Source organism: Onychostoma macrolepis, chromosome 04 (assembly GCF_012432095.1).
Source record: "Onychostoma macrolepis isolate SWU-2019 chromosome 04, ASM1243209v1, whole genome shotgun sequence".
Taxonomy (NCBI): domain Eukaryota; kingdom Metazoa; phylum Chordata; class Actinopteri; order Cypriniformes; family Cyprinidae; genus Onychostoma; species Onychostoma macrolepis.
Window position 1 is genome coordinate 1,438,194 of NC_081158.1, and position 12,920 is coordinate 1,451,113.

Consider the following 12,920-nt stretch of genomic DNA (forward strand, 5'->3'; position numbering starts at 1 on the left):
AGAGCAGAGAAACTTAACCTAAAGTATCAATCTCATCAGGCTAGTATCGATCTGATACTAATACCAACGTTGGTATAGATACTATCAATATTAGGATCTATCTGTCCACTGCTAGAAAAAGCAGAAGCAGAAGAAGGGTTGCTAATGTAGACAAACTCATTCAATCTCAGTCGTGTGTGGAGTAAAATATAGTTTATTAGGCAAAAGAAAGCATCATTGAGAAATTTAAAAGCCCAAAAAGCAATTATAATACTTCATGGCTTTTAGATATTAAAACTTAAATTATAAAATTACTTTTTCCTGATTCAAATACAATCAGAAGACAATAAAAGTTGATAAAATATAAAAAGATAGCAATGTATAAAAAAACGGTAACATTTAATAAGCATTTAATCAGCAAATACAGAAATGAGCTAAGTAAAAGTGAAAACTAATGAGATGGAACACCCTCTCCTACTGACTTAAAAGTAGGAATGGCTATCTGTAAAGTTTTAATATTACTGTTCTTACAATCCTGCTTATGAAATATATTGAACATAATATGAAACTCAAAAGAAAGCACAATTGAATATAACTTCTGGACATTATTCTTTGGGGAGGAACTCCATCCTCACAGTTCAAACTGCTGGTTTTGAAGATGAAGATGAACTTTATTCACTGTGAAACTTTAGATAATGTTTCTTTGTCATGTCACTTGTAATGACAGATTTATCCAGATGATATTTTATTGCTTGATGCATTATCGTGTCACATTTGGAGAGGACGCAGCATCAGAACTGAAAGTGGTGGATCTGAAGATGATCTACTTATTGTGATATCTTTTTGTATGTGTGCGTAGAGAAGAAGATTGGTTGAAACACTTCCCACATGCAGTGCAGTGATACGGTTTCTCTCCAGTGTGGATCCTCTCATGTGTTTTCAGATGTCCTGTATGAATGAATCTCTTGTCACAGTGTGAACACACATAAGGTTTTAATCTAGTGTGAATCCTCTCATGTGTTTTCAGATGTGCTGGCTGATTGAATCTCTTGTCACAGTGTGAACACTTGTATGGTTTTTCTCCAGTGTGAATCCTCCGGTGCAGTTGTAAACTGCTTGCTGTAGTAAAAGTCTTTTCACACTCAAAGCACATGTAGTCTCTCACACCAGTATGTATTTTCTGGTGTATTTTCAAACTTTGTAGTAATGAAAAACTCTTTCCACACAAATGACATGAATGTGGCTTCTCCTCTGTATGAACTGTCAGGTGTGTTGTCAGGTTTGAAGCCAACAAAAACGTTTTGCCGCACTGATCACATGCGTGTAGTTTCTCTCTAGTGTGGATGTTCATGTGTTTCTTAAGGTTTGCTGATTGTGAAAAACTCTTCCCGCACTGATCGCATGTGTGCGGTTTCTCTCCAGTATGAACTCTCATGTGAAGCTCAAGATGAGATTTGCATGTGAATCTCTTTCCACACTGAGTGCATGAGAAAGATTTCATGGCCCTACTTTTCTTTAAATCTTTCTGTTTGGGTTTTTCTCCACTTTTCACATAAATTTTCTCCTCAACTTCACTCAATTCCTCTTTTCCTCATTGTCTTCAGTCAACTCTGAAATAAAAGTAAAATAGTGAATTTTCAGTAACTTGTTAAAAAACACAAAAGTAAAAGGGCATAAGAAATTGGAAAATCAGAAAGTAGACAATTGCATCACAAAATTGCAATCATTTTGATGCAATTTCATAAATTATACTTTCTTGAAACTTTCCATGAATGAGTAACACTGATGTTCAAATTATTGGTTTTAAAATATTATAGGCACAAATCTCATGTTTCTATAAGAAGAACTATTTAATATGTTTGATCAACTACATGAAGGATCTGAGGATCCTTAAATACAAACTGTGTTGCATCAAGAGAGTGACCATGCATTAGTGCTGGGTAAAAAAAATATATCAATATCTCGATGTTAATCGGTTCTCATTTTTAGGGAACAATATCGATTCTTAAATCCCAAGAACTGATTAGCCTAGCCTGTGTTCAGTCAATGGACGAAACATTAAAGGGCACCTCCCATCCAATAAATCGCAATAAGCAATGTGCTTTGGTACTTTTTATATGAAACAAAGTCTCAGATTTCAAATTATGTCCATTGAATTGCAGTATTCAAACAATAAATGCCGTTTGTCCCTGTTCAATGTTTCTTTGTTTCTTTGTTTTTTTGTCTGAGCACATCTGTCTCTGTTTGTGTTTGCCATGTGCTCCTCTTGTCCCACCTCCTTCTTTCCCCTGGTCACGCCCCCTTGTTTAGTCCTTGTCTAGTACTCGTCTGCTTGATTGTGTTCACCTGATCCTCATGTGCTCTGCTGCTTTATATTGTGTTCTTTTCCCTTATGTCTTTACTGGTTCGTTTTGGTGTTTAACTGTTCTTGCTCTGGAGATTTATCCTTTCATCCTTGCTTCCTTTTTGTTTTCTCTAGTTCTGCCGAGTTCTTGTTTTTGATTTTGTGCATTCAAATCAAGTTTTGTTTCTCTGTTGATTTAGTTTATTTTCCCTTGTTGTGCATTCCAGTTCCTTTTTGGTTCTTGTTGTGTGTGTTTTTTTTGTTTTGTTTTTTTTACTCCGATTATTTTCTTTGGCCAGTTTAGGTTATTTATTGCTTTTGCTTTTGTTGTCTCTGTTTACTTTTGTCTGTCTTGTAGTGTCTTTTGTGTTGTCTTGAGTCTCGTCTTGTTTGTTATCGTATTTTGTCCTGTCCTGCCCTTTCCTGGCCATTGACCCCTACTACCTGGAAGCAGCTGGAGCTGCCGCCTCTGACTGGTTCAGTGGTCATCCCTCCTGCCCGTATTGTTGTCTGCCCTGCCCCTCTGTTTGGACTGATTCACTCCTCACTCTCCCTGTTGTTTCAAGTCTACGTCTTGTCAATAAATGATCCTTATCTGCTCATTTGCATCTGGGTCCCATTTCTTGCAGATCCCTGACAAATCTGGAGTAACAGATTGCTGTAGCACCTCAGTTCAACAGACGCGGCAGCGCAAGATGCACATGAACTTATCTCCTCCACATTAATACCAGTGTCAGCACAAAATAAACATAACTAAACATCTGACGGTAAGCTAAAAGAAAGAGTACAACTTTACAATCTGTATCCTGTCTCTTGTAAGCGCTCAATCACTGTTTCAGCCACGCAAAGATGTCAATATAACTGCGTGTAAACAATGTCATGTAACGTCACATTTACATCAGAAAAAAACATTTGATGACGAAGAACTCAGTCAGCTAGAAAAATAAACTGTAGAGAAGGGCATGTTGCTAAATATACAGTGCCTTGCAAAAGTATTCATACCCCTTCATTTTTATTTTTCACGTTATGTTGCTGCTTTACTTTTTTTTTTTTCCCCACATCAATCAAAACTTCGTAAATTTATTAAAAAGAAAAAAACTGAAACTAGTACACTGCGTAAGTATCCATACCCTTAACTAAACATTTAGCTGAATATAATATTATTCAAAATAACTTCTATTCAGCAGAAGAAAAAAATCTCATTCAAGTTTAAAACAACTTGAGAGTGAGTAAATGATGGTATAAAAATAAAACACTATTATGGGATCATTTTTCCGTCTAAAGTATTGTGGTCACGGATTAAAAAAAAAGAAGAAAAAAAAGCACCTTTACGGCCTCAAGTCTTATTTGTTTGATGCGACAAGCTTTGCTCATCAGCATTTGGCAATCATCTGCCATTCTTCTCCTCATCTCTTCACCGCTCAAACTCTGTCAGGTTGGATGGGTGCAGATGCACATTTTCATGTTTTTTCGAAAATATTTTGTTCAATCCCAGGCTCTTGCTGGGCCGCTCAAGGACATTCACAGAGTTGTCTATAAGCCACTCTTGTTGTGTGCTTAGGTTCATTGTCCTGTTGGAAGGTGAACCTTCTGCCCAGTCTGAGGTTCTGAATGCCCTGGACTGGGTTTTCATTAAGGCCATCTCAATATGAACTTTTCTTCTACTCAGAGTCCCTCAGTCCCTGCTGCTGAAGAACAGCCCCACAGCATGAGGCTGCTACCAGCACACTTTACTTTTGGGATGGTACTCTGCAGATGATGAGCAGAGCTGGTTTCCTTCAAACATGATGCTTTGAATTATTGAAAATATATATCCAAAATAATTTAATATCGAATCGAAACGCAAGCTTGGGAATGAGAATGGAATCATGAAATTTGTGTCAAAACCCAGCCCTACAATGCATGTGTGTTCACATCTAATTAATTTCGTTCAGATCAAAGGGTAAACAATGTAAACGGTGTATACACGTACGGTGCTGTTTACATATGTGATGCTCTCCAAAATGGCACTATAGGGTGATGCGGAGGAGACAAATTGTTGAATAAAGTCATTACTTTTATTTTCTTTGCAAACAAAGTATTCTTGTAGCTTCGTAAAATTACGGTTGAACCACTGCTGTCGCATGGATTATTTTACTGATGTCCTTGCTCTGTTTCTGAGCCTTGATCTTGTAAGGATCCTTGCCGTCTATGGGAGGGTCAAGAGAGCTCTCGGATTTCATCAAAAATATCTTAATTTGTGTTCTGAAGATGAACGAAGGTCTTACAGGTTTGGAACCACATGAGGGTAGGGGTATGCGATATGACGTTTTTTGATTGCGGATGATTAAAATGTCCTCGCGCTCTGCTTTTGAAGAAATATCGTAGTATCGCGCTACAGCGCACATTCTATCAGCTGCAGTTCTGGCGCCGCCATCTCAATATACTGTACAATGCGACATACATTAACATTAGTGTTAACTCAGCGGTGGAGTTACTCTCACAGGACATTGCACTTATTTGCAATTACAAGTACATTATTTGCATGTGGTTTAAAGACTCAGTTGGTTATGTCTAAAGTGAAAGTAAACAGTTGAAAGAGTTGAAAGACGCACGCCTGTATATTAGATACAGGGCTCGACAATAAAGGACTGCCTGGGGCCAGCGTGAAGGACACTCGGGACAGTAGACAGATTTGTCCTAAACCGCCACCTCGTGGCAGAGAGTGAATTTGCATTTCCAGTGTGCCTCTTATGTTCAGATCAATGCGAATATCGACCCATGTTTTTATGCAGCAAATATGGTTGTAAATGTGAGAAGTTAATGAGCCTTCTAAAAATCCAAACAATTAAGACAGTAATATGTTTTAAATTAATAATATCTTTGACTTGTTCCTTTTCATAAAAATGGTTTAAAAGCTGAAATGCCATTATTTTTTTGTGTGAAAACTTGAATCTAAACTGTAAATCATGTCATTTTATGGCTTAAAATGTTACCATAGACATTTTCCAACTCCATTCATACAGTGTTCATTTTACTTGTGCAGCTCTTAAAAAGGTTCATAAAGTGCCTTAAATTGAGAAAACAATTTTGCAGATACCCTGTAAATAGTGAAATAAAATTATTTCATTGATATTTGTGTATCGAAAATGTTTCTGATTGACATTTAGACTTATCTGATTTTCTATATTTAAAAAAAAAAAAAAAAAAAGAGTAGGAAAAAATACTATGGAAGTCATTGAGGACAGCAAATGTTTGGTTACCCACGTTCTTCAAAATAACTTCTATTCAGCAGAAGAAAAAAAATCTCATTCAAGTTTAAAACAACTTGAGAGTGAGTAAATGATTGTATAAAAATGAAACACTATTATGGGATCATTTTTCCGTCTAAAGTATTGTGGTCACGGATAAAAAAGAAAATAAAAAAAAAAAAAGCATGAAACCAAAATTTAAAAACACAAGTAAAAATATATTGCACAATTTAAAAATGAAAGTGCTTTTTTTTTTTCTCTCAGAATAGCAAACAATGGTCACGGATCGAAAGATAAGCGTAAATCAAATTTAATAACGCATTTTAAAAAAATAAGCATAAATCAAAATGTTCAACATTTAAAATCATATTGCACAAAACTGAAATATTAATGCAAAATTATCCAACTTGCACACAATCATGTTTTCCTTGGTTATATTTCTGTTTTTTGTACTCTGACATTTTCTGCTCATTTTTATTTTTTGTATGCTTAAGCTGTTTTTCCTTTTGCTCGTTTCCACATCCTGCGCTTGCTTTCCCAAATGTTGCGGTTAGAGTTTCATGTAAATCAGGGTGGGTTTAAGCCTCATCATTGGTCCACTAGTTCTTGATTATAGCTCCTCCTCAGCCAATCAGTCGAAGAGGGGTGGTGACGTCACTCCAGTGCGCCTCATTAGCTGCCGATGCTCAGCGTTCACGTGTACAGGTGAAAATGGATAATTATCAGCTGGAGTAGCATCTTTCCATACAAGACACTGTTATATGTGTCCATCTGTCACTGCTGTATGCCTACCTGGCGATCCGTTAATGTTAAATTTGTAAATTTATAAATGAATGTAGTATTTTTGCATTGACTAGGCTAGATTTGACTACTGATCAGTGAAAACGGCAGTGTTACAGAGAAGACCTGTACACGTGAACGCTGAGCATCGGCAGCTAATGAGGAGCTATAATCAAGAACTAGTGGACCAATGATGACGCTTGAGCCCGCGCTGATTTACATGAAACTCTAACTGCAACATTTGGGAAAGCAAGCGCAGAATGTGGAAATGAGCAAAAGGAAAAACAGCATAAGCATACAAAAAATAAAAATGAGCAGAAAATGTCTGAGCACCAAAAAACAGAGAAATATAACCAAGGAAAACATGATTGTGTGCAAGTTGGATAATTTTGCATTAATATTTCAGTTTTGTGCAATATGATTTTAAATGTTTAAAATTTTGATTTATGCTTATATTTTTCAAATGAGTTATTACATTTTTTATTTACACTTAGAATCTTTCAATCCGTGACCATTGTTTGCTATTCTGAAAAAAATATGCTTTCATTTTAAAATTTTGTGCATGTAAGAATCCACCCGCTGGTCCAATCAACGGAATCCAGCGGCCTGGTCGAAGATTTAATGCATGTTCGGTCTTTTACTTGCACTTCTGAGTTTATCAGGATTTAGTTTCAGTTTTAGTCTAACTCCGTGTTTGATCTGACTCCAATTTCAAGTGATCATTAAATTTAGACTGTACTTCTAATTAAAAACTGATCACAGATATCGACTGTATATTAATTTAGATATTTGATTATTCTCGACATCCCATACTTTCAATTATCCGTTCACCCCAAATGGTCACACCTGTAGAGCAATGTTTATCAGGTTTTGAAAGGAGACCGCCCCCACAACAGAAGCACAGAGTTAACTTAATTTCTCATAATACAAGTGACTACTGTGAAACTGAGACCAGTTTACCCATCGCACAGAGACCTTTAAAATGATACCAAACATGAAAGGGAAAAACAACAGGTTCACAAGATACATATGTGGTATTTGCATATTCTTAATGAACTTTGAGTGAACCCCTTTGGGGAGAAAGAGGGAGATACAGAGATGGCAGGGTGAAGAAGGGGGTCGTAAATGATCAAAGAAGATAAGTTTGGTCAGGATGGTGTTGTCTGTTCTCTTTGGAGATCTTTTGTTCTCTTTGGAGATCTCTTCTCCAGATTAGTTTTATGGCTTTATTGCATGACATCTGTGAGTTCCAGAGTTAATTTCATAAAGGAAATAATTTCACTTCCTACATGCAATATATTTTCACTTGCGTTTTTAAATTTTGGTTTCATGCTTATTATTTTTTTATCCGTGACCGCAATACTTTAGATGGAAAAATGATCCCATAGCCTACACTTCACCTGAATTAAAACCAGAGGTGTAAAGAGTACCTGAAAACCATACTTGAGTAAAAGTACAGATACCTTACAGTGAAAAGTTACAAGTCACCAATTCCAAAACAACTTGAATGAAAGCATTAGAGTGTCTGATTTTAACAGAACCTAATTATTTTACTTCTACTAAATATAGGCTCAAAATGCACTAATCAAAAAGACATGCCAGTCAAAAACTGTAACGTTGTGGACAAGCTGGAGAAAACAAGCAGAGGCAAGGATCTGTGTGCAGATATTTCATGAAAAAACAAACAATAAACCAAAACCAAAGGGAACATAGAACAGAATGACGGGCAAACAGACAACCATTACATTCAACAACTCACAAAGAACTAAAGAAACACTAGGGCTATATATATATATATATATATATTACACAGGAGGTTAACAAGCTTAACAAGATAAGAAACAAACTGACTACAAACACCACGGGAGACAGGAAGTGACAAAAGTCCAAGACAAGGTACAGAGAACATGTAACACAAACAAGAAAGAGCTTATTTGTGAGGAGAGTGATCACGTTTATTTTATAAAACCAAAATAAAACTGAACACTTCAAAATTGCAAAATAATAAATAATTTAAAAAATCAAATTAAAAAGTCAAGGTCTTCTTGCACTGGATGTGCTGGTTTCAGCCTCATTGTCAGCTGCAGTCATGTCCTTATATTTAAAACACCTGTGATTCACAACTACTTGCTAAAGATACTCAAGTACAGTAATTAGTTACATTTACTCCAATACTTAACACCTCTGATTAAAACAAGCTCTTCTGGTCTTCAGTGATGTAAGGACAAAGTCTGAGCGTGCACACGCAATATTTGAAAGATCAGAGCCAGTTCATAAGAGAACACTGTATGTTTAAAAGCGCATGTCAAGTTTTGTGAGAGTGAAGGAAATCCGCTTGTGAGTGAGAGATTTGTGTTCGCTATAATGAGCTCTCGACATTTGTCATTAAGATAACTCTATAGAAGCCACCTAAAATTACGTACATAGAAGAGAAGGATCCGCCACTTCCAGATGCAGTTAGAAATTTAATAAAAACAAGCCAATCACAAGACATCTGGCCACCGCGTAGACACACCCCTGTTTCCATGGAAGCCATGAATTATATTACATCTGTGAGGCATATTCTACTTGACGGCGCCCACCACTACAAGTTTGAATGAATGAAACTATTGTGTTTAGCACTCTATCCTATTTTGGGTAAAAATAGGAAAAACTTCCCCTTAAAGAAATTTGAATTCATATGTTTTCTCCAGTGTACAGAAATGTACAGGAATACCCCTGAGTCCGTGTTTAAAGACATGGACTCGGTTTTTGATTTTGCATAACTCCTGACAAGAAATACATGTCACAGGCTTTTGTCATAATAATATAATATTTTATAATAATTCTTTATACCTTTCTAATGATTTATAGTCATAGGTAATGTAAAATAAAACATTTTCTTTAAAATGAAAAATAGTATAGTTATTATTATAAGTTTGTCATTTTTTAAACAGTTTGTTTTTTTATTTGTAATAATGAAAGTTATTATAATAGTAATATTTCTTATTTTGTTTAATATATTTATTTAGCAAAATGATAATAAATTACCATAATTATTGTTGGACAAGCACTAAATTTTGTGGCAAATTGTGCAGCCCTATTATAATTTTTTCATTTGTTTAAAACAAAATCACATTTTAAATCGATCACAATTAGATTCCACCCCCAAATTATGCTTAATTTTCAACCCTGTCTGCAATTTTTTTAAAGTTCATTTACTAGATGCAGTTTGGTGTCAACTGTTTATTCCCAACAGAAATAACACAAATTAGTGTTGTAATAAAGAAAAACAAAAAAAAAACAGAACCAGAACTATTTATCTAAATCTGATAAAGCGCTTGAATCTTTCTAACATGAATGAAGAATAAACACCAACCTGTTTGTTGTTCAGTGTTTTCAGTGTGTTTGGTTCTGCAGGGCTCTGGATCTCTCATCTTCTCTCTGTCCTCTTTAATAAACTCAGATTTCAGCTCTTCCTGGTGCTCTGATGCTCCTATTCACTTCTGAACTGATGGGAATATTCCAGCATTTATTGGTGAACTGCAGTGGGAGGAGCTTCACTGATGATGTGATTGTTGTGTGAGGAGCTTCACTGATGATGTGATTGATGTGGGAGGAGCTAAAATAATAGTTTTTATACTAATTGATAACAGAATATAATTTTTTTTATTTCTTACAAATATAATGGTAAGAAATACAGTTGAAAGCATAAACACAGAAATAAATGTACAGATTTATAACCACCAAATGCCCTCAGTCTGTTGACACCAGTGAAATGAGCTTTAAGTGTCAATTTACAGGAGATCTGAAGACATCAGCATAATAAATGAGGTGAAAACAGGAACTATTGACATGACATAAAGAGTCTTTTCAGCAGCTCTGTTAATGTTGATGAGCCTCAATCAAAACTCATTCAACAAGACATCCAGGATCATCAGCAGATCATCTCGCTTTATTCTGAGTGTTTGCTGCTATTTGAGTCGGATATATGCTAAAAGACTATAAAACTTCTCTGTTGAAAGACAATACTGTTATTTCTCACAGTATGACAGTAATATGAGCAATGTACAGTAACTAACAAATGTAAACTGCCAAAGATGTCAAAAGAGTAGGAATGAAATCGCAGTGCTGCCATACTTGAGATCGATTCCCATCAATTTTCCTCACAGATCTTAAACTTTTAGATGTTTCAATTGAGATCACGAGACATTCAGTAAACACTGAAACAATCAAACAAACACACACACACACACACGCATACACACACACACACACACACGCATACACACACACACACACACACACACATAAAAGCACTCAAAATCTCTTAGGTCTGATTGAATTTATCATATTTCCCTCACATGCTCGCTGCTGCTGCTGCACTAAATGTTTATTTCAGTAGGAAGACGCCAGAAAAGACGCACAAGTAGCGCTGAACCCCATGAAAACAATACAGAAATGAGCCTGTAAAATATTGCTTAAACAAACTCTGTAAAGTGTGTTTGAACCGTGAACTGCTCACCTCACCTCAGAAGACTCAACACGGGCCCTGTCCCAAATCGCACCCTAAACCCTCTGAGTCCACACTTTTGTGACATTATGCCGCTTTGACTGCCAGGTAGAAGTCTGCTGTGAAAGCTAAAATGATGAATGGCTCACCCTATGGACTCGTGGACTTAACGGACACGCGCACGCGGCGGCCATTGTAAGTCCGCAAGAGCGCAATTGCACATGAATTGTGCCATTTGGGACAGGGCTACATTTAAAGTTCTAAAAAAACTGTTTTTGTCTTTGTTCTTCAATGATGTTTACGCAAAAATCAGATGGTGTTGATGTTTTTTTTCAGCATATTACCTCTCACTGTTACATCTATCCCCAGCTAGTGTTACAACTCACCCCAGAGTGGGCTAGATTGTAACAACAGAACTCAAAAGAATGGTATTTGACATTAACTCACATAATCTGTGATTAGGCACTACACTGTAAAAAGTGATAAATTGACTTAACTTAAACAAATTGAGGAAACCTGTTGCCTTAATTATAATTTAAGTGAATTGTCAAGTTCACTTAACTTTAAAAAAAAAAAAAAAAGATTATTTATTTAATAATTTTAAGGAAACAGGTTTCCTCAATTTGTTTAAGTTAAGTCAACTTATCACTTTTTACAGTGTACGCATCCAAGTGAGTTATGATTTTGAGGGGACCCCATAACAAATTCAGTGCACAGGGCCGGGATTCCATTCCCTAGCGACGTCCCTGTGCATATTCATTGATTTTAAATTATGGCGTCAAATCTGTGCCATTAATAACCGAGCGCACCAATTATGCTGGCGCGCGCGGTAAATCACTTCCGCGAGAGGAAAACAGATCTACACGCGAGGAAACGGGAGCCCGCGAGCTAATTTCAAACACTCGCGCGCGCGTCACTCGTCCTCTGCGCGCAATACAAGCCCTCGTGCGCGCGTGATCATTCCCCACATCCTAGCGCTTGATCTTCTCTCACCTGCTCGCGCGAACACTTCTATTTTTGTCAGTCGTGGGGCGGGGCTTGCTGTTTTAATTGTTATCTCTAACGCCATTGGTTACTTCCCCTTTTCCGGAAGTCAGCTGTGATTGGACGCCTGTGAAAAGGCGATCCATAATTTATTTGAAAAAAGTTTATTAACATAAATTCTTCCGTTTACTAGTGATTACTAGTGATTACAATCTTGTGATGTTACAAAGATAAAACAGGACCATAAACCCTTTTTTTTTTATAGGTATTTTTATTAGTTTTATATTGCACAATAAACAACAACAATAAAAGAACAAAATACATAAAATAATAATGATTAAAAAATAAATCAATAAGTAAAAAAAATAAAAAAAAACAGACTTTTGAGAACAACAATCAGGGCATACAAGCAGTTTCAATGGAAATATGACTAGGCACTCAATAGGGGGCAGACAAGATACTAAGCATTACATTGCTGGTCAGAGTCAGCATTACATTGGTCCAAATGATCTAGAAATGGTTGCCATATACTGTAAAACTTATTAAGATTACCAATAACTCCATACTGGACTCTTTCCATATGCAATATTCCAGTAAGATAGTTCAACCAGGTCTTAAACTGAGGAACAGTGTCCGATTTCCACAGCCATAAGTGGTGCGCTCGGTTATTAATGGCACAGATTTGACGCCATATTAAATCAAAAACTCAGAATTGATTGGGTAAAAAAAAAAAAAAAAGATAATCATAAGGCATCCTGCTTCAGTTTACTATTTATGTAGATGGTTTTACCTCTTTTCAAGGTCAAATGTGTCAACTGTTAGATGAAAAACACAAGGGAGGATGAACACGGCAAACTCTATGTGCTATTGTGCACATTCACATTACCTTATAACAATGACAACAATTCACTAAGAGCATGACGGGAGGGTGAAATTAGTATCAAGTTTATCTGAAAGTGAAAGTGATGTGTAGCCAGGGCTGGGGAGTAACGAAATACATGTAACAGCGTTACGTATTTAAAATACAAAATATGAGTAACTGTATTTCACTATAATTACATTTTAAATAGGTGGTAATCAAATTACAGTTACATTCGAAAAGTATTTTAGA

General features: G+C 36.1%; 1 protein-coding gene across 1 annotated transcript; it reads right to left on the reverse strand.

The window, feature by feature from the left end:
• Positions 1–67: 67 nt before the first annotated feature.
• On the reverse strand, positions 68–9,863 carry LOC131539139 (zinc finger protein 214-like). Its single transcript, XM_058773487.1, has 2 exons — positions 9,692–9,863; positions 68–1,589 (listed from the first exon to the last, which is right to left on the reverse strand). Exon 2 carries the CDS (start codon positions 1,478–1,480, stop codon positions 803–805), a length of 678 nt encoding a protein of 225 aa, XP_058629470.1. The 5' UTR covers positions 1,481–1,589; positions 9,692–9,863; the 3' UTR covers positions 68–802.
• Between the last annotated feature and the right edge of the window lie 3,057 nt (positions 9,864–12,920).